This window comes from Thunnus thynnus, chromosome 15 (genome assembly GCF_963924715.1).
Source record: "Thunnus thynnus chromosome 15, fThuThy2.1, whole genome shotgun sequence".
NCBI classification, from domain to species: domain Eukaryota; kingdom Metazoa; phylum Chordata; class Actinopteri; order Scombriformes; family Scombridae; genus Thunnus; species Thunnus thynnus.
This window is the reverse complement of record NC_089531.1, coordinates 24972847-24992880: the sequence shown is the minus strand read 5'-3', so window position 1 is coordinate 24992880 and position 20034 is coordinate 24972847. Positions and strand designations below refer to the sequence as shown.

At 37.3% G+C, this 20034-nt stretch overlaps 1 protein-coding gene across 1 annotated transcript in view; it reads left to right on the top strand.

Moving 5' to 3' along the window:
• LOC137197967 (CMP-N-acetylneuraminate-beta-galactosamide-alpha-2,3-sialyltransferase 1-like) overlaps positions 1-18842 on the top strand; it is a 62735-nt gene extending 43893 nt beyond the window's left edge. The window contains exons 4-7 of the mRNA XM_067611520.1: positions 11702-11881; positions 13943-13988; positions 15141-15260; positions 15488-18842. Coding sequence (XP_067467621.1) covers positions 11702-11881; positions 13943-13988; positions 15141-15260; positions 15488-15661 — 520 coding nt within the window. The 3' untranslated portion in view covers positions 15662-18842. The remainder of the gene's footprint in view (positions 1-11701; positions 11882-13942; positions 13989-15140; positions 15261-15487) is intronic.
• Positions 18843-20034: the final 1192 nt, after the last annotated feature.

Sequence of the window (20034 nt, the reverse complement as noted above, 5' to 3'; positions counted from 1 at the left end):
AACCACCTGCATTATATCCATCTTATTATATGTATACAACAAGGTTTTTTCTTATTTCAAATCAATTAATTCTGTGCTCGCTGTGTAGTGTTCCCGTCTCTCTCACACATTTATTTTGCTGGATCCCAGCCTGCAGCTCAGAGGTGCGGTAGGAGATTTCACCTCACACACCCGTGTTCTGCACAAGATAAACGTTTGAGGAAATCATCTTAACAAAGCAGCAGATTAAGACAATTGTGTTTGAGTATTCAAATGTTTATCGTTTTTTATTGTTTATAGCCTCAGGGCGGCAGGAAACAAGAGGGGTGTTTGTTGCTCCCTGTAATCTGTCACACCAATTGCAGCTCTGCAGAGAATGAATAAGAAAAGATGGAAAACAAGACAAGAAGATTTTCTCTGAGGGATGTGGGAGTGCTTTCAGCTGCATAACTGTTGGCTTTATGATAAAATTAAGCTAATTTGGACGTCAAAGGGTAAACAAACAGTCTTGCTCAGACCAGTCATAGATTTGAGTCTTGGTTGTCTTGTTGTTTTGTTAAGACTGTATAAATACTGATCATGAACTATAGGCTGTATATATGGAATATGCAAATTCCTAAAGAGCGGAGTAGTATTCCCTTGAATCTATCTTACAGCATACTGTAACAATTTTGAATAATGTTACAGACTGTTATCACATCATTCACTACAAATACACTACAGGAAATACAAATTCAATCAGAATCCTGAGATTGTTTCTGCACAAAAATGACTGCCTTAAGGAGGCAGTGGGATGTTGTAAATCGTTGTAGAAGATATTTATCGTGAGCAACAGCAGAAAACCCTCATCTTTAAACTCAATGTTTCAAACCAATATCAGCTCAGAAACATTGTGGGAACACAGTCCAGTTACTGTAAGCAGAGCACAGACTGAAAACCAATGCCTTTCAAATATCCACAATGCAATTCACCCAGATCCTCTAAAGCCTCCTTTATAGACTATTATGAATATTGAACAGCATTGGCCTATCGGCTAAAGCCTCTTGTTTGCTCAGCAGATTGCAGTGGTAAAATAGATTTGAGTCATAAAAAGAGCCTTTGCATCTGCCTTTGACAGACAAAAGTAAGCTTTGTGGCTTTACTATAATGAAATTTTATAAAGGATATGTTATTTGAAGTACAAATAAGTCATCACAAATATTAAAATTAGATTTAAATTATGTGTTTTGTTCTTCTAAGGCCAATACACATACAATCTCTAAAAGCACATTTTAGGGAAACTTAAATGTACATCATACCCATTTCCAGTTTGTATTTGATCACAGAAAAAAAGTACATTTTAGACATAAAGTCTATACTTTTATCTAGTAAAGTACAGCTAACTTCATGGAGCTGAAGAGACAGAGGTAGTGGAATCACACTTCATCTCTCCTGTAACACAGACACACAGTGGAGATAAGGAAGAAGAATTTTGACCAAAAAACAAACAAAACTGGTCTGGTAGACTCATCTCAAATAATGATCAATTAATTGTAATGGAAAGTTTAACATAACAGTGAGGGACATAACAAAACATTTAACTGTATTATGTATTATAAATATAGCATAGCATAGCATGAATAATACAGTGGAAACAAATGTCACTCAGTTGTATAACTGTGGAAATGAGAAGAAAAAAACTGCAAAGAGAAAATGATACATGAGTGACTGTGCTTCAAACACACTTGTCCTTGTCATAAAGCATGGTAATATTCTCTGTCAGTTGGGACAAAACAGCTGGGACAAACTATGAAAACATGGTAAGCTAACGTGACATTATCGGTGTTATATGTGGATGTAATGCTTAAGTTAATTTCACTCAGCTATCTTTTGTGTTGCTATGGGAAGGAATGATTGCAAGACTAATGCAGGTTGTCAACCATCTAAATTGCATAAATGTGACTGCCGTTTTAGCTGCTTGCCTCAAGCTAAACCCAAACAGTGAATAGTATTTTAGCAAACAAAGTTGCTGTGGTAATACTAGGTTAGCAAGAATGACAGAGTTTGGGAATGACAACTGTACTTACTGAAAAAAAAATTTAGTCTGTTGTATTACCACAGATTAGAGTGACATTGGCATAGAAGGCAAAACCGGTGTGCCTTCTAAAAACTAACTGCCAACAACAGTGACAGCTATAGTCTCAGAATGCTTAGAAGACAAAAAAATTCAAAATTGATTACAGAATTACTGATGAAGACTAGACTGAAATGTGTAACTTAATTTTGGCTAAAACTAACAATAATCAACGGACTTAAATGTTACTATAACTAATATACATTTTCATTAAATGACTAAACTTGAATCAAAATCTGGTTTCAAAATGAACACTGGAAACAGTAGTTTGAGCTTGTGGAATAGAGGTGGAGATGTTTCCGCAGGGGCTGAGACAATGACTGACCTAACCAATTTTCTGGGTGAAAGGAGAACTGTGTTAAGATTGATGGAAAATGAGCTTCATGATGATGTGGCTGACACGGAGATCTTATCAAGAGAGTAACCAAAGCCCCGCTTAAATATCCAAAAGCAAATTTCACGCAGCATTCTTCGATGGCTCTTAATTTATCACAGCGCAGCTTTTTCAGCCTGCTGTGACATGTTGCCTCTGTATAAAGCCACATTACTGCACTTATCTTCTTTGCCAGCCCCATGCTGTGACAGCAGCATGGCATTGTCTACCAATTCAATTATCGAATGACAGGGACAGCACCAAGACAAGAGTTATTACTTAGCTATTAGCGGAATAGATCCCTGCAGTAGCATGCTATGGAAATATGCTATTTTCTTTTTGTTTATTCTGGCTGGAGCATCACATTTGGATTCATGCTTGGTTGGAAGCCATGGTACAGAGCCAAAAGGTCACCCTAGCTACACAAGAACAAGCGCTGTAACAATAAGGTGTGGAATACATATTTTACAAAACGTGGGCATCGTGCTTGAGGGTAACACTCCTGAATACATTTTTATGAAATGTTGGTCTGTCCAAATCCAGACAAATAAGGATTCTTTTTTTTTCATGTGCTCATATCTCTTTTGGACACAGAATATCTGGTCATATGCAATCATATTCTCTCAGTACAGCTATATGCACTGTGGGCACACCAGCTTTTTTATTGGAAAAGAAGTAGGCTTCTTGGATGTGTGATTGTCTCATCATTCATATTTACTCTGCTGAATTGGGGATCAGTCAAGCTTATATTCTACACGATGATGTAAGCCCTTGCAAATAACTTCATTAAGATGGATCTTGAAGCCAGCAGATGTAATAGGTAGGCACATCACATTTGTGACTTAAAATCCCTGTTTGAAATTGGCTTTAAACAGGGATTTTTCACACAGCTTTCTAGCTTTCACTGTAGTCTGAGATTGCCTCACAACTAGTTATGACATTCTTTAAACCTGTTTACAAAAATCAGAAAATGAACTTTCTCCTTTCTCTGTGAGAGTGTTTTTACCATAATGATATATTCCTGGGGGTTCAACAATGACCAGAATGTTCCTTACAAATAACTTTTACCATCAACAATCTCTGATTAAGGACAGATAATCTGCACTTTTGCTATAATTAGTGCCCTAAAGCTTCAACTGAACTATTGAACGCTTGTTTTTGCGTTATTACTATTACTATTGCTTTACGGTAATAGTGCTTTCAGAGATCCATCATTACTAAAATTTCTAATTAAAACTTCATTTTCATGTGTGCCCAATCAATTATGTCAGTTATGTTAGTTACCCATGACAAGTGTGCATAAATCAAGTGTATTTGCTAAACCAGAATTGCAGTTTCTTCAGTAGCTTGTTGCACACACTGAATGATCTCAGTTTCTTGAGGAGGGCCTTTTCTAAAGAGGGCATTGACGTTATGACGTGATGTGACCAGTTCAGTTTATTTTTAATTTGAACCTCAAGGTTATCAGAGGAGTCCGCCATCTCTCCTTCCTCTGCCTGAATGATATCTGGGGCGGAGGGTTTCCTGCTCCTGCAGAAGACAACCACCAATTAATCACCCACCATTCTTTTGAAACAAAATGATCAATTTGTGACAAAGCTATCAGGCCTCTGTACTACTCTTGGTTGTTTTGGTCAAAGCATCCGCCAATTGATTAGTCATCAGAGAACTTTTGCAGCTGACAACTCCCAAATTTGAACTGGAAGTCAGAGCAAAGAGAAAGGGTGCTAATTAATACAAGTTCCTTTGGTTGCTCCAATGCTGCTCATTATTACATCCAAGACACTGCTGTCAAACTGGACATAATGGGGGGCAGCTGAGGTAGTGACGTCAAATATGATCAATATGAGAGACAAACGTAGCCAGACATAGCTGTCATCCAAATCAACAAACTCTCCATAAGAATGTGTGGATGTACCAGTAAAAATGATTTCCTGCCAGTGTTGAACATAATATGTGAATTATTTTTCAGAATTATTAATAAATGGCTGCTTTGCTTGCTTCCAAAAAGCAACCATTAAAGGAATTTTTTTTTTTTTTTTTTTTGATGCAGCTACTCTGTTACAAGCGTGTCCAACCAACATATTATCTAAACCATTTATGGAAGATGAATTCAAAGTTGAGCGCACCCAAAATGTCAGGCAATCATGAGCACTTAACGAATGCAGTTCACACGATGGAGGATAACTCGTACGTGCTCCCTTAACAAGTCTGAGCGCTCGTTAGGTGTTCCCACATTGTGCAGGATGAGAGCTCCTTTAACGAGCTGCTCGGGGTAAGGCATGGTGGCAGCTGCGCATCTGTCAGTCAGTTAATCGGTCAGTGAAGGACATTCATCATTGTTGGCAATCTTACTTGGCAGTCTAGCAAAAGGCAAAATTTATCTATGGATGAACTTGCATACTACATGTTTTTACTTTTAACTCTTTACTGGATACCTCTATTAGTATCTTTATTAGTGTCTGCCTTTATTAGTTCAAGATGAATAGCAACATCCTACTATTTACCTACAAAGCACAAACATACAGTATATCAAACAACTTTTCAAACATAATTACCCAGTTTCTTGGGTCTACAGACCTGGGCCACTGGTATTTCATCAACCCACACTTAGGAAAAGGGTGGATGATGTCAGCTGTGGTTCCAGGAGAACTCCAAATTTTCCACAGAATAGCTAACAGGCAAAGTGCCATGCTGTTCTCAAAACAACCTAGAGTATCACATGAGTGAAAGTATAGTATTCGTCCAGTTAATTACAAAGCCTCAAGCTTTAAATCACACCTGACACTCTGTGTCTTCATCTCATCTGTAGCCTCATTCTGGCATTCACTCTACCTAATAAAAATGTACACAGTGTTCATTCCTCATCATGACCATTAGTCAGCTGGAACCACATAAGCATTTTTGAAAACTCAACACACTTTGAACCTTACAAAGTTGAGTAGAAGTAACAGCAACGAGCTAGTGAGCATGTGAAGAAATGAGACAGTACTGAAATACCACTGACCTTTAAAGTGTTAGTTGGCCATTACATGCTGCGTGATCTGGCTGCACCTTGAGGCACAGGGCTATGTTATAGAATACTATGGTTCTTGCCTTTGAGCATTTTTAACATAAATGAATAATAATTAGACAAATGATGTCCTACAGTCTGCTGGTAGGCAAACAGCCATGACATTAAAGATGCCATTAATCATTTATCAGCATCACAGTAACACTTTTCTCACTTTTCAAGAGGCAGACAAACTAAATGTTTGGCCCAAATCCATTCTGATCTCTGTAATGTTTTAATGTCAAAACTAAATAATGCTTTGACTGTATATATGAATACATAAGCAGTAGTAATGTAGCTCTCATCAATTATTTGGCCAACATTTACATACAGACAAAATCTTTAATCATGTACCCATTAATCAATAGCCTGATAATCAGACTGAATGTGAAACAGTGTTCATGTTAGCAGATTTCTGTATGTGTTCGTTTTGCTCTAACCAATCAGTGGCAAGTGACCTATCCACCCTTCTGACGTCATTTTGAGTTAACATGGAAGCTGTAGTAGCAGATGCTAGGAGAAGTTACGTTTCATTATGTTTTAAGAGTTGTTATTTATGTAAGTCGACTGCCAACAGCCTTTTTATTGATATAGCTAGGTGGCTAGCAAGCTGTGTTGAAAGATTACATCGGCATTCGTAATCCTGCCCACAAAGCTTTGATTGGTAAAGTGTTTCTCTGGTGGAAACAGCTTTCAGTGGGCGCAATACCAGAACTATATAAACTGCTGAACAAATAAGAGATGTGAGGTCACTAACTGATGATATACAACCTACAACAAAGGGTTCATAAGACAAAAGTGACTCTTTTGTCTTGTTGTTAGAACACAAACAGAAGTTGGCAAGTTCACAGAAGTTCTCCAAAACTTCCCCAAATGGCTAAATGCTCAAAGAACAAAATCTCTTGAAGAAATTAGCAACTTTTAAAATTTCTCCTTTACATAATTTGATATTATCTGTGAATTAACAACAAGTTGTGACATGTTGACTCCCTATGACTGCCACCTACTGTTTGATTTTGCTGCGGTCACTAATGCTGAGGCGAGATGCCACTTTAATAGATCAAGCCTTGCATAGACATTACAACAGCAAACTATAACCCACACTGGCAGGTGTGCGGCAATATCAGACTCACACTGGCCAGTTACACAAGACTGACATTAAACTGAGTGATGATGCATTGATGTGAAATCCACTAAACAATTAAAATATCTGCCTCTGTGATGTTTCCTTAATGAAGTCCTTGATGTTTTCGGTGCAGTCCGTCTGATCTGATGTCTCAGTAGTATTCACCCACTGAAGTCGAAGTTTATTTTTTTCACTCATGTTTGCGGATAAATGTGATGGCTCAAAAATCAGCAAAATTCTAATGTTAATCACTGCTGGCAACCTTTGTACATTTCACCCTGCCTTGTACAGTATATTTTAACCTTTGAGAGTCACTTAAAGGTGGAGTGTGTAAGATTTAGTGGCATCTAGCTGAATGGACTTGGTAGAAATGGAATGTAATATTCATAAGTATGTTTTCATTAGTGTATAATCACCTGAAAATAAGAATAGTTGTGCTTTCACATGTGCTTAGAATGAGCCCTTTATATCTACATACAAGGCGGGTCCTCTTCCCTGGAGCCCGACATGTTGCACCGCCGTGTTTCTACAGTAGCCCAGAACGGACAAACCGAACACTGGCTCTAGAGAGGGCCTTATACATTTGACCTCCAAGCGTAGGTTCTCCTACACGTTTGGAAGGGGAAGGCCGGGGGGTTGGAGGGGAGTATTCAGTTGGTTGCAATCTGCAACCTCACCGCTACATGCCACTAAATCCTATGCACTGGTCCTCTAAGTTGAGTGAAGTTGATTGATGCTCAAAGTACCAGCACTTAACACCAGTCAGGTCCAAATAGTCCTGCTATAAATCACTGGTCAAGATTTCTGTCATCAGTAAAAAAGACCTTCAATCTGAGTTTCATTCCTTCACTGCGAGTGAGTCATCTGTCCTGGTTTCATGCTTTCTCTGGAGAAAGGGTTTTGCAGACCTGTTCCTCTCTCGCTCTGAGCGTTTTGATTCCCTAAATCTATTAGTACTGTGAGCCACAGACATGTTAATCCTAATTGTTCCATTTAAATATTTAAGATTTAAGAGATTCTTCATCTCACATTGCTCCATGTATTCTGTGTTTTCTGAGTATTTGTGTATTCCAGGTACAGGGCCTGGGTTTCCTGTGCGTGAGCAAACCATCTTGTTGGTGAGATGGGCTTTTCAAAGGCTCAGTACATCTGCTTCAGTTTGTTTCAAGTCCATCTGGTACAAATTTCCAGTGCCAGGGGGAGTTAGAGCAGAAGTTGAATATTGATTAGACCAATCTGAAATATTCACCTCCTTAGAGCAGTTGACACCACACGCCCCCACAAGATTAAGTGGACGAGCAGCCCGCTGAATCCACTTAATAACGTAAGTTAACTTCTTGAGTGCCCTTACAGAATTGCATTATCATAGGATTGACCCTGCAGCAAGTTAACCACAACATGCATACAATCTTCAACAGATCTCTAGGGGAACTTTCTAGTAACATGAAAAGTTGGTAAACGATTAAATGCCCCTTCTGTTATATATGATGGATGACAATTTTGTGCTCTTTAAAGTCCCCCTGTGCTCAAAAATATGTATTTCTTTCTGTTCTTACAGTTGGATGTTTGAGCTTCACTGTGCAGATTCATTAATGTGCAGAGTTTGTCACTAGAAGCCTGTTTTCACATTCATCTGCTGAAAGAGGAAATTTTGTCTGTGTTCATTGAAAATCTTATTTTAAGGGGTGGGCTTATGAGCAGGATTAGTGACTCACAACTAGTTTGGAGCCAATCGTGGTCCAGTATGCAGCTTACACGAGATCTGTCTACCAGTTAAAGTTCTGAAATGAAATTCACATTGTGATATAATCACAATATACCACCTCCAGGAGTGAGAGTGCTTTTATAAAACAGTGACCAAATATTACAAGATATATAAATTATATACACAATCCAATAAAAAACTGTTTTATTAAATATTACATTATAAGAGTCATTAACAAGAACTAACTAACTTTCAAGCCAGTCAGGGGTCTAACCAGAGTTTACTTATCCACATTAATTTGAATGTTCCCATTAATTGTACACCCATGGGAAAAATGTCCAACGTCACTGGGGTCACATTGCAAAGTGTTTGCAATAGCGTTAGGCCAACTCATTTTGTTAGGATATGCATTGCTTAGTGCGGCGAGGATACTGCTCCACTTTCTTCGGACACCTTCAATCGCCAGTCGTTCTGGAGAGAGCTCTCACATTTGTGCCTGTTTACAGATATTATCTCTCTTGCTTCAAGGCCCACATCTGAAAGTATTTGCACCATGGTGCTGCAGAGACAGTGGTTGGTGGAGCTCTGCATCATCCCTGCTTGCTTACAGAATGTGGTCAACATTTTAACGGTAGCTGCAGAGTGATAATTTACAATAGAACTATAAAAGGACTTCAAACATCATAGCTGTAGTATACACTCATTATAGCACAGCTCTTAATCAATCAGATTGCAAGATTTTAACTACCCATTTTATAAATCCTCGTATTCATAGATTCTGGAATTTTTAATGAGGGAAGAGTAGATGCCGTTTATAGGATTTTAATGGGGTAATCATACTTTTTTTATATTGAGTATTTTTATATATCTTAATACATGTCTGGAGGGGATCTTTAACAATAGTAAAGTGCTTTGCCTTTAGCAACTGTTATGCAAGAAGTTAAATGGGAAATACCTTTGCAGTAATTTTGATCTTAGCCCTTTGCTGTAGTTGAGGAAGTGAGCAATAGGAAAATATGTAGAAGAAGAAGAGAATGCAAAGTCTGTTGTAATAGAAGAGAGAATTAAGAGCAAAAGAAAACATTATCAACATGTACTACTAACACAAAGTAATGTGTTGTTACAGTAGAATATTTTTGAATGTGCTGCAGCTGTGATGAATTAGTAACATAATACTGTCAGATATGTGACATGGTGTTCCTCAGCTCTTGCTGCCATGCATTTTCATCTGCTATGGGCAGCAGGGATCCATTTGCTGAGCGATTCTTAAATTCCCACATGTTGTAGCTGCATAACAGGAGGAACCCACCAATGTAGCCCTGTCAAAAACTGCACTTTTCCACTGAGACATTGCACCATAAAACCTCTTACCAATTTTTCTGTTCTTCCATATATTGCACTTTTAGCTCAGTCACAGTCATGAGCCTGGTTTGGTTTAGATGTGCCAGCTGAGCGCTGCAGTGTGTTGCAGCTGACCATGTTCTCAAAGCCCTAACAGTCCATTCAGAGTTTTATGTGTTCGACACATCATTATTTTATGAAGTGCAGGTTGCTTCCTCCAAAATGCTACAACTAATGATGCATTATCATAATCAGTGTTGTGTCAATAATAACCACAGTCGCATCTGGTGTGGCAGCTTTGTTACTGGTGATGCTCCTCTCTTTTCCTCTGGGACTGACTGGCTTTGCCACCATTTCACAGCTGCAGTACTGCTTTAGTTAACTGGTGCACTAAAGACAGCTGTGCATCATGACTCTATGTCCCTCCTGTTTTCATGAGCTGATTTAATATACTCTTTTCAATTTAGCTCATTTTCAACCTTTCAACACATTGATGTATCTGCTTCTATTAGGCGCTGAATTAGATCCTTTTGACTTGAGCACAAAATGTTGAAAGAGAAAGTTGTGAAGGCCAAATATGCATTACTTAACAATGGAAAATGAATTGTGTACAGCTTTGAAGCTGCCATAGTTACTATTTTTATATGAACAATGGGTCAAATTACCATGTGTATGTCTAACGTATCAGTTGTTGTGACAAACCCAAACCGAAAATGATCACCCAACTCTGCTTTTTTCTGCTGTTTTTCTACGGGGCATTCAGTGTTTCAACTATTTTTTTTCTGTTTTCTGGCACACAACTTAACTGTTTTTGTGCAGTCTTATTGCTGTCATCAGCGTCATCCTCAGACACAGCAGGCAGCTGTTTTCAGCAAAAAAGCCTACTGTATACTACTTTCCCAAAACCAAATAGAAGACAGACAAATTAGCAGCTAACTTATGAAGCTTGTAGTAGTTAAAGAGCCACATATTTCTCTCAGGAGTTGGCGCAGAGCAAAACAGCAAATGTTTGCTAACACGTTTGCCATATCAACTTAAATGTGTCGTGTGGCCAAAAAAATATTTAATGTAGGTTTAATTAGCACTTGTTGTCAAATTGAAAATTTTCCCCATTTCCCCAAAACCATATATATCTATTGATGTTCCATTTACCTTTGACTTTATTTGCCGAAGAATGTCTTTTAGGTGGGGAGTCATTCCCAAATTTTACCCAGGAGGCCACATCTTATATGTAAAGTTGCAACATGAAATAGCTACTGCAAGCTTAGACACAGAATATTTCTTGCAGGTCATTTTGAATTCTGACAGGCTCAAGCTGAAAATGTCAGTTTGCTATATAGCTGTCATCGCAGAGTCAGTAATGAGGAAGATGATATTGCTCAGACCTCAGCACCCAAACAGGTGATGCTAGTCACATGTGGGGTCAGTTTCATGATTTTTCTTCTCTATCATATCCCTCCACTGACCCAAACCAACTGCCACTGTCAAACTATGTTCCCACCAATTACTGCTCCAGCTTGAGTGAGTATTGTTGGACATAATAATAGGGATGCTTCGCCTAGCTTGCCAAGCGGTAATTGTTGTGCTGTAAATGGACATTGGATTGTTCTGAATTGCTGTTTGGATGTCCAAAACATGGTGAAGTGGGACAAATTGTGCTTTTTATTTTCCTTTCTTCTTTTATATATTTCCTTTTTATTTTTATTTTATTTTATCTTTTTCTCAAAATAATGATCAAGGCTGGTTTTCGTATGGCACTGTGCCCTCAGGTTTGGCTGACTTTGGGGCTTAGTGAAAACTAAACACATGGTCCATTACTATAACCCCTTTGTAGATTATGGAGATTAGTACACCAAATGTTCCCCATCTTTCAAACATGTGGGTGAAATAAACCTCAATTTGAGCTGTCCTGGAAAAAGATAAAGATGGCATAGTAACAAGAAGAAAAAGATCAATCATTATGTAAGAAAAATAATCCTGAAATGAAAAACACTGCTTCTTTGTCGTTGCAGAATGAACCAAGCTCCCACCACTGGTTTTGAGGGGGATGTGGGGGCCAGAACAACTCATCATGTCATGTATCCAGAAAGTGCTATAGACCTGGACAACACCACCAGTCTGGTGCTTATCCCTTTTAAGACTCTGGACCTTCAATGGCTCATTAGTGCTCTGACCACGGGCACCATTAAACAGTAAGTGTACTTATCAAATGCTAAAGCTGCTTTTATCAATATTTCTATATTAAGAATGCATCAAATGACTGTGTGTAATGTTGAAGGTGTCAAGGTCTCACACGCTCACATCAACATCATTTTCAGCTGCAACAAGATGTCAAATGAATAAATGTGTTAGCTGGTGAATATAGTGAAGAATTTTGTGGCTAAAGATACAGATATTTTCCTCAGCAAGAGACAGATATTTTCCTCAGCAAGTAGTGGAGACCAAAACAGAGCTAAAAGGAGAGTGAATATTGGACTTAAAGTCATTGGGTGACCAAAAAAAAAAAAAAATTCAAATGAATGCTAATGTTGCTCCCTGTCTGCTCGATGTGTAAAAAAAGGCAACTGTTTGCTGACACTTTAGCCATATCATCATTTATGAGGCGATAATATGTCAGTGTTGTGTTTACAACTTTCTGCATTGCCCCCAAAAGCGCCCCCCCTCAAAAAAAATCAATGAATGCAGGTTATAAATAGAGACATAAATGTGCTTTTATTCTCATTTGAAAATGTGAGGCACAGAGATGCATCATTTAATATTCCATTTTTCAATGAAATCGGAGTTCAGTGTTAACTCCCAGAATCATTAACACTCTTCAAATACTCAATGTACTTCATAACAATCACACTCACTCTATATCCCTATTTGTCAGATTGCCGTAACAAGGATAATTGCTCAATTTTAATCTTCCACTAAATTTCACCTTCAGCCAATGACCTGTAATCATTAGCTTGATTACTGGACATCCAGATGACAAAATGATGCCCCTGCCAGTTAACGCCACTGCCAATAACTCAAACACGCCAACATGTTAGATGGTAGAAGGACGAGTAAATCCAAACAAATGTTTGCTATAAATGTGTAGATGTCTTCCTACTTTGCCAAAGCAATCATTCTGCATCATTAAATTTCACTTTACTGGCAGTAATGTCAGCATTGGCCCAGCAGCCATTTGATTTTAAAAGGGTGTTGTGAATTATTTTTGCTGCATTTTCTAGTCTTGTTAAATAAAATTGGACACTGCTGAAGGACAGAACTATGTAAGATGGCACAGGACTGGATGTGTTTGATCCACATTCACATTCTTCACTTTGAATAACAGTCCTAAAATTAAGTATTTGCCTATGCTAAAATGTCAAGCTTGTGTGTGTTAAACATTAGGGTTTATGGTGTAGCACATCAGACGAATGACAAGTCATTTTCATATCCTTTCACTACAAAATGCAGAAGACCTATTTGGACTGTTATACTGTACAGCCGACAATTCCAAATGGTATTAAACCAGTCTGTATAATCTTTGAATTTTAATGAGACACATTGCTGCAGAGGCAATAGCCTTGATAAACCTTACTTTAATTGGAAACATTTGTCCGGATTGTATCTTACCATGTAATCATTACTTTTCATTTCAGCCAACCCTTTACATTTTAAAGGCTGCACAGGCGTGGTGTAGAATTTGCACGGACTGTAAATTTACATTTTGTCAGTACAATATGATTGTTTTCTTTTAGCTCCTCTATTCATGAAAATGTCACACATGCAAGTTTTTCATGTCAAGCTGCTTATATCTAACTCTTCCTGCAGTCACTTTTCATAAGCAAACTGAATGTGGCACCTCATGGGTATTGCACACCTTTTTTCAAACAGCCTCTCTCATTTATATGTTTTAACTTTGCAGTTTTTCCACCACTCTGGGATGGCAAACAACTCAACATTGCTCACTTTCACATGGTGAATGATAAAAATTGCAGACAGTGAGCATATGTTCCTGTGATAACTGCAAAATCTTCCCATGGTATTAAATCAGATTTTCTCACACAGCTGTAATATTCCTGACACTGGGCATTTATTTTTAGATGTGTCATCACTCAAATTAGATAGAAATCATGTAATATGCTTATTCTGCAATTTTGGATTTGATTACAACCAATTGTAGACAGCCAGAATTGTGTCCAGCAAAAACATGATTTAAGGCTGTTTTCAAGGCAATGAAAGCACAAATTTTAAGCCGCTGGTATTTTCTTGTATTACAGCACGTATATACCAGTTATATCCAGGATAAAGGCAAATAAAGATAAGGTAAGTAAAGGTCATAATCCTTTATTTTTTTATTTCTTTGTCATTAAACATGGCTTAGCATTTGCTTGAGCATGATATATTTACTTTTTAAAATATCAAAGGTAAGTTTTGGATGAAAACTTAAAGGTACCCTGTGGAATGTTTGACTAGTAGTAGCACTATGGAGCAACGTTTTGAAGACTTGGTCCCAATTTTATTTTAATCTCATCCACAAGGACATACTTGCAAGAACAGAGTGGTGATGCGATAAAATATTCCACTGATCAACAGGTGGCGATAAAGTGCCAAGAAACACAGGGGAGATGAAGAATTTTTTAAAAAAAATCAGATTTGCAAATGTTTTATGAGGAATGAAAGACATTTGTTAGGCTTGAAAGATACACGTCTTATGGTAAGAAAATTATATTGTAAACAGATTTTTTTTTTGATAAGAAGAAAACACCACATGGTACCTTTAAGATATTCTATATATACACTACATGGCCAAAAATATGTGGACACCCAAAAACATCATTACCAAACAATGGGCATTAATCAGGTTGCTACAACAGCCTCCACTAGTCTTGGGTTTTTCCTCAGATTTTGGAACCTGGCTGCAGGGATTTGCTCCCATTAAAGGTAGAGTCAGTGATTCTAAAACACAGTTTTTGTCAAATTCAGCAAATATCTTCTCATGGTCCACTAGCTGTCCGTTGTGTGTGTGTGCTGAAAAAAAGTCCAGTGTCCATACACAGCACTGGCTCTGTAAATGTCATGTTCTTTCATACCAAATTGGGAAAACCAGTTTTTATGAACCTGGTGTCGTGCAATTGGAAAAGTTGGAAACACACGATTGTCTAATGATGTCCAATCACTGTAAGCTGCAGCATTAAGAACCTCCTTAATTCGAACTAAGGGCCCTAGCCCAAACCATGAAGGACAGCCCCAGACCTAAAGTACAAAGAAGTATGTGGATAGCAGTGTGCACAAGCTTTTAGTCATACAGTGTATAGAGCTTATATTGAACATTCTGTCACCATGACATTGTTTCTTTTTCAATACAGAGTTATTTATGTAGCTGTAAAGTTTGCAGAAATGCAGAGCACAGAGCTGAATTATTATACTGTCTCAGTAAATTACAAAGGAGTAGAAATACCTATGACTCTTTTGCAGGTGTTGATTTACAATCCAACATTTTTCAAGTATGTATACGAGTCTTGGCTTGAAAGTCATGGGCGATATCCTTCAACCGGCTTCCTCAGCTTGCTGCTCGCTGTCCACATATGTGATGAGGTAAGTTGAACCACCACATTGAGTACATATGTGACCTTGACAAACTAGAGCTGCTCAAAGAAATGTGTAGTGGAATATTTTTAGAAGGACAACTTGCCTGATGAGTCTTAACATTTTATCACATTTTTAGAAGTTATTGCTTTTTTTAAAAATAACAATGTATTTTGTGAAATAAAAAAAAACTCATAATATGTGGATGTGAACTGGCTTTTGTTCCTTTGCTCTAGGTCAATGTGTTTGGATTTGGTGCAGACCAGTATGGAAACTGGCATCACTACTGGGAGGAGAACCATTTGGCTGGAGCTTTCCGACACACAGGAGTCCATGATGGAGATTATGAGTATAATGTCACCCTGCTGCTGGCAGACAAGCACAAAATCCGAATGTTTAAAGGCAGATGATACCAAGCCCATATGTGCATTTGGATGACCACCAAATGAACCTCAGCAGCCTTGTAATATTTATTTTTATGTCGCCTCATACCGTTTTTGTCATGATTTCCAAAGACATTTTCCTATGAACTCTTCTGGTCTTTCCAGTTTGATGATCTTCTTTACTTCTCTTATTGACAAAGCAGTAAAGCTTTTGTCTCCAAAACTGTGTGCCCAGTCATGATCCCACTTCAGGATAGACCAGCAGCAGGACAAAAGGGACACTGTCACTTGTTATCTCTAATCCCAACTCAAACATGTCAAACGAGAGTGAACAGACAAGAAGACAAGAGAAGTTGTCTTTTAAACAAGCATGCTATATGTCATTGATAGCCTACATCGTTTAAGTGCTATAGTATGTTTGTGTTCTTTGTGTTTGTTTTTCAGTACAGTGGGAAACATTGTGGCTACCCAAAGCTTTGTTTGCTAATGGTCCCAGACACAAACCAGACTCTGCTGTAAATATCACTTCAACTCAGTATAAATTTTTATCATTTCATGTTAGAATATTGCTACTGATGTGATGGTGGAGGTGTTTTACATCATAATAGCAGTTATGAGAGGGAATCGGCTCCCATCATATTGGCTGCTTCTAACAAAAATCTCATAAACTACCGACACTACAGAGTTACTTGCATTTTGCTTGCCTGATTGCAGCTGTTAAATATAGTTCACCAAGGCCAAAACACACTCTAAAATCAAGCCCAAATCAGCCCCAAATTACATATTTTAATAGCCCCTTCATCCCCCATTTTAAAATTTCAATCTGATACCAAGTTATTCACTGATTTCTTCAATTATGTTTCCAGTAAAATGTAAAAGTGGTGTTTAATAGCCATCTCCACACTGCCAGAAATAAAATTCTAGTTGTGAAATACTGAATCCTTTATTTGTTGATTTAAGTTGACCTAAAAGTAGTCAAGTTTAACTGCATTGAGTTTAAAAATACTGAAAAACCACACCTTGTGTAATTTTTTTAAACTGTAGAATGCAAACCCCCTCCAGTTTGCTGAAATCCACAAATTCTCAACAGTAGTTACTTCCCTGATTACCCATGACGTGATAGCTCAGTGTTACTTTGCAGTAGAACATGCAAGTAGCTGCAACTATGAGTACAATGCAACAAAGTACAGAAGGTGCCAAAGCTGTGCCAAAAATGACATCAAAACTGTTTAAGAAATCTAGGATTACACACCTTAAATGTTTTTGGGTTGAATTTTAGAGTGTCTGTTGGTCTTAAAGGACTCTACTGGATACCAGGAGTAAGAGTAGCACTATGGTGAAGCAATCAATGAGATTTTCTTCACTCAGTATGGTAAAAAAAATTGATAGAAAGGTTTTAAATGGAGTTATGCTTGAGTTGTAACACAAATGCCAAGTACTTGTCGACAGTCATTCATCATGAAAAAGTGATAATATAGCAGCCTATAAGTATAACAGTATAATACAGCCTATACAGGGGTGCCTTATCATTCAAATCAATGATGTACTGTACATTTTTGATGTACATTGTGACACATTTTTGATGACAAGTGGGTGCTAAGTGCCTTTGATGAATTTTTTTTAAGAATTAATTTTACCACTAAATTTTACTGTATTATAATTATTATCACTCAATTTGTAATTAAACTTTACAAGCTTATGTTATTGTTTTGTTAACAGTGTAAATGTTAAAGAATCATATGCATGATACATGTAGCCATTTTAAGTATTTGTCAGTAGGATTCTTTGATGTATATGCCACAGAACAAAATGTTAGGTATATACACGTGTGGTAGGTATATCAACACGTTTTGATAAGACACGTATGTTTTGTTCAGGCTTGAAATTATTAGCTGCACTTGCTGAGCTTGTTGTATATGTGTGAATACTGAATGCTTCAAGAAACCCAGAAGCCCTTCTGCCCTCGCATTATCATTTTCACCGACAAATCTCTGATCTGAAATGTTATTTCAGATTCGTCAGGAGTTGAGCTTGGTGATGCTTATCTAATAGGCTATGATTTGCTCCATGTGCCTTGAAACATAATGGGACATTTGCCCGTCCAGTGTCTTTTTGATCTTTTTTCTTCTCCATGTGAGAGCAGACTGATAAGAAGAGAGCCAGCGAACCAGTGCGAGTATTTGTTTAATTCAAATTTCCCTTGTCACCTTGTGTGCATGCTGTTGCCACAGAAGACAGCAGTGTATTTGTTCTGCAGGGGACACTGTCACCTAGTGGACAGGAACGTGTACCAACATCACTTGATTTGTTTATTATAACAATGAGTGATCATTTATTGGTATTAACTGATACATTGTTCATTGTTTAATATTCAAACATCATTAAAAAGGATATTACATGCATATATTTGAGCTGCTTTTCCATCCAGTTGAGATCACAGGTCTTAATTATTGAGTAGATATATAAAACCCATTAAAGCTGCACCTTCAGAAAAATCAATATTTTTATACATATATATATATATATATATATATCATTACTTATAAACCTGCATTTTTCAGTCATTCAGCTGACTCCCACAGTACAGTAAAATAACATTTTAGCCTTTTTGCTGAAATGTGTGAAAATGAAAAGGAAGTTAATTAATTATAAATACAACATTTCAGGGGTTTATGCAAATTTTGAACTGGCAAGCTGTAATTTAGATGACAGCTTGCATATGGTGTGTTATACCCAGACCACATTGGAATACATCAGTCGAGACAAGTTAAATACATCCCAGTATTTGCGTGTTGAGGGTGGTGTAAATTATTTCATTTTCCTTACAGTGAAGAAAGGCTAAATCCAGATAATTATAAATAAAATATGTCCCCGATTTGAAGAGAAATACACAACATTTCAGTGATCCCAGACAGTCTAATGATTGTTTCTGAAAGAATTTCAGATTTCATGTCTCATGGCGACAACTTTGAACTTAATTCTCCTGTTTCTGCCATTGGGAGGATTCTGTTTTTCCTCATAAATATTCATCAGATTTTTAACTTTTAAATTCAGTGTAGTTAAAGGATGAAATCAGAAAACCTAGTCATTTGTGAGCTTTAAATAGTTCATTTGAGTGCCCCTCTCTGTGTGCTTGTCAGTAACAAGTGCTTATTCCACCATTGCAGACTACAATTAATGGACTGATAATAAAAATGTGTGAATGCCAGCAGGTTTCTGAGGTTATAATTGTCAGATAATGTGAGCTGCTTTAATGCAGATTATACAGCTGAAAATTTGTTTGACATACAACAAAACTGTTGTTTGTTTTTCTCACTGTTTTGCTGAATTAATCATTTACATAAACACATGTTGAGATACCACCAGGATGTAGGATCTGATATAAATAATGAATGGTAAACTGTACTTTAATTTCAGCTCATATTTGTTTTTTAATTATAAGCTTAAAAGAGATGAAAGCCAAGCTGCAGTTGTTTTTTCTGAGGAACTGACTCAGAGTGCTGCTACACATTTACTGTCTTTGTCTTTTTGTTCTTCATGAAGCGGCTTGGCCTCTCACAGCTTGACTTCACAGCACAGCAGGTTTCTGGTCGCTTTGGGAGAAACCTGTTCATTTTCACAAATTATTGTAATTCGCGTTAATGATTCTGACACTGCTGAATCAGCTTTATGAATAACTTTTACACTTGTATTTATGTTAAATTTTTTGCAACATAAAACATGAGCTGTTTTTGTATCAAGGCACAAACCTCCTTCAAACTTCTAGTTAGTATAAGAATTGTTTTTGTGTCTGGATGCCTGTTGAAACCTGTTCAGAATCACAATGATGAGACATAGAATGCATTGAAGGCTATGGAGTCATACTCACTCCAACTGTATTTATAGTCCAGCCTTTATGCACAATACATGCTATATTAAAATTTCAAAATATTCAGTTTGGCATAATCATTATCTATGTATAAGTTCATTATAATGACATGGAAACGTCATAGGATATAGAGTGCATTGAACTGTACTGAGTCTGCTTAGCTGCTACTCTATTTATATCTCTGGCAGTGTATACAGGACACACTCCAATCAAATGTCAAAATGCTCAGTGTACCTGAGCATATAATGATAACATTTACAATTTTTCAGCTATTAAAGCTATTGGAGTTCAATCGATTACTGTAACTATTTGAAAATACTCAGTAAGGCACACTAACCAATCATACATTAGCTTATAATGAACACATTTATAATTTGTGAGATATAAATGCATTAAACAAGCTGGAATCCTATTAGATGCCATTGCACACATACAGTATAAATGCCATTTGAATTTTTTGTATTGTACACTGTTCAGTCATAAGTATATGATGTGCATTGCACTACAGCCTGTGGAGTTTCATTCAGTCTCA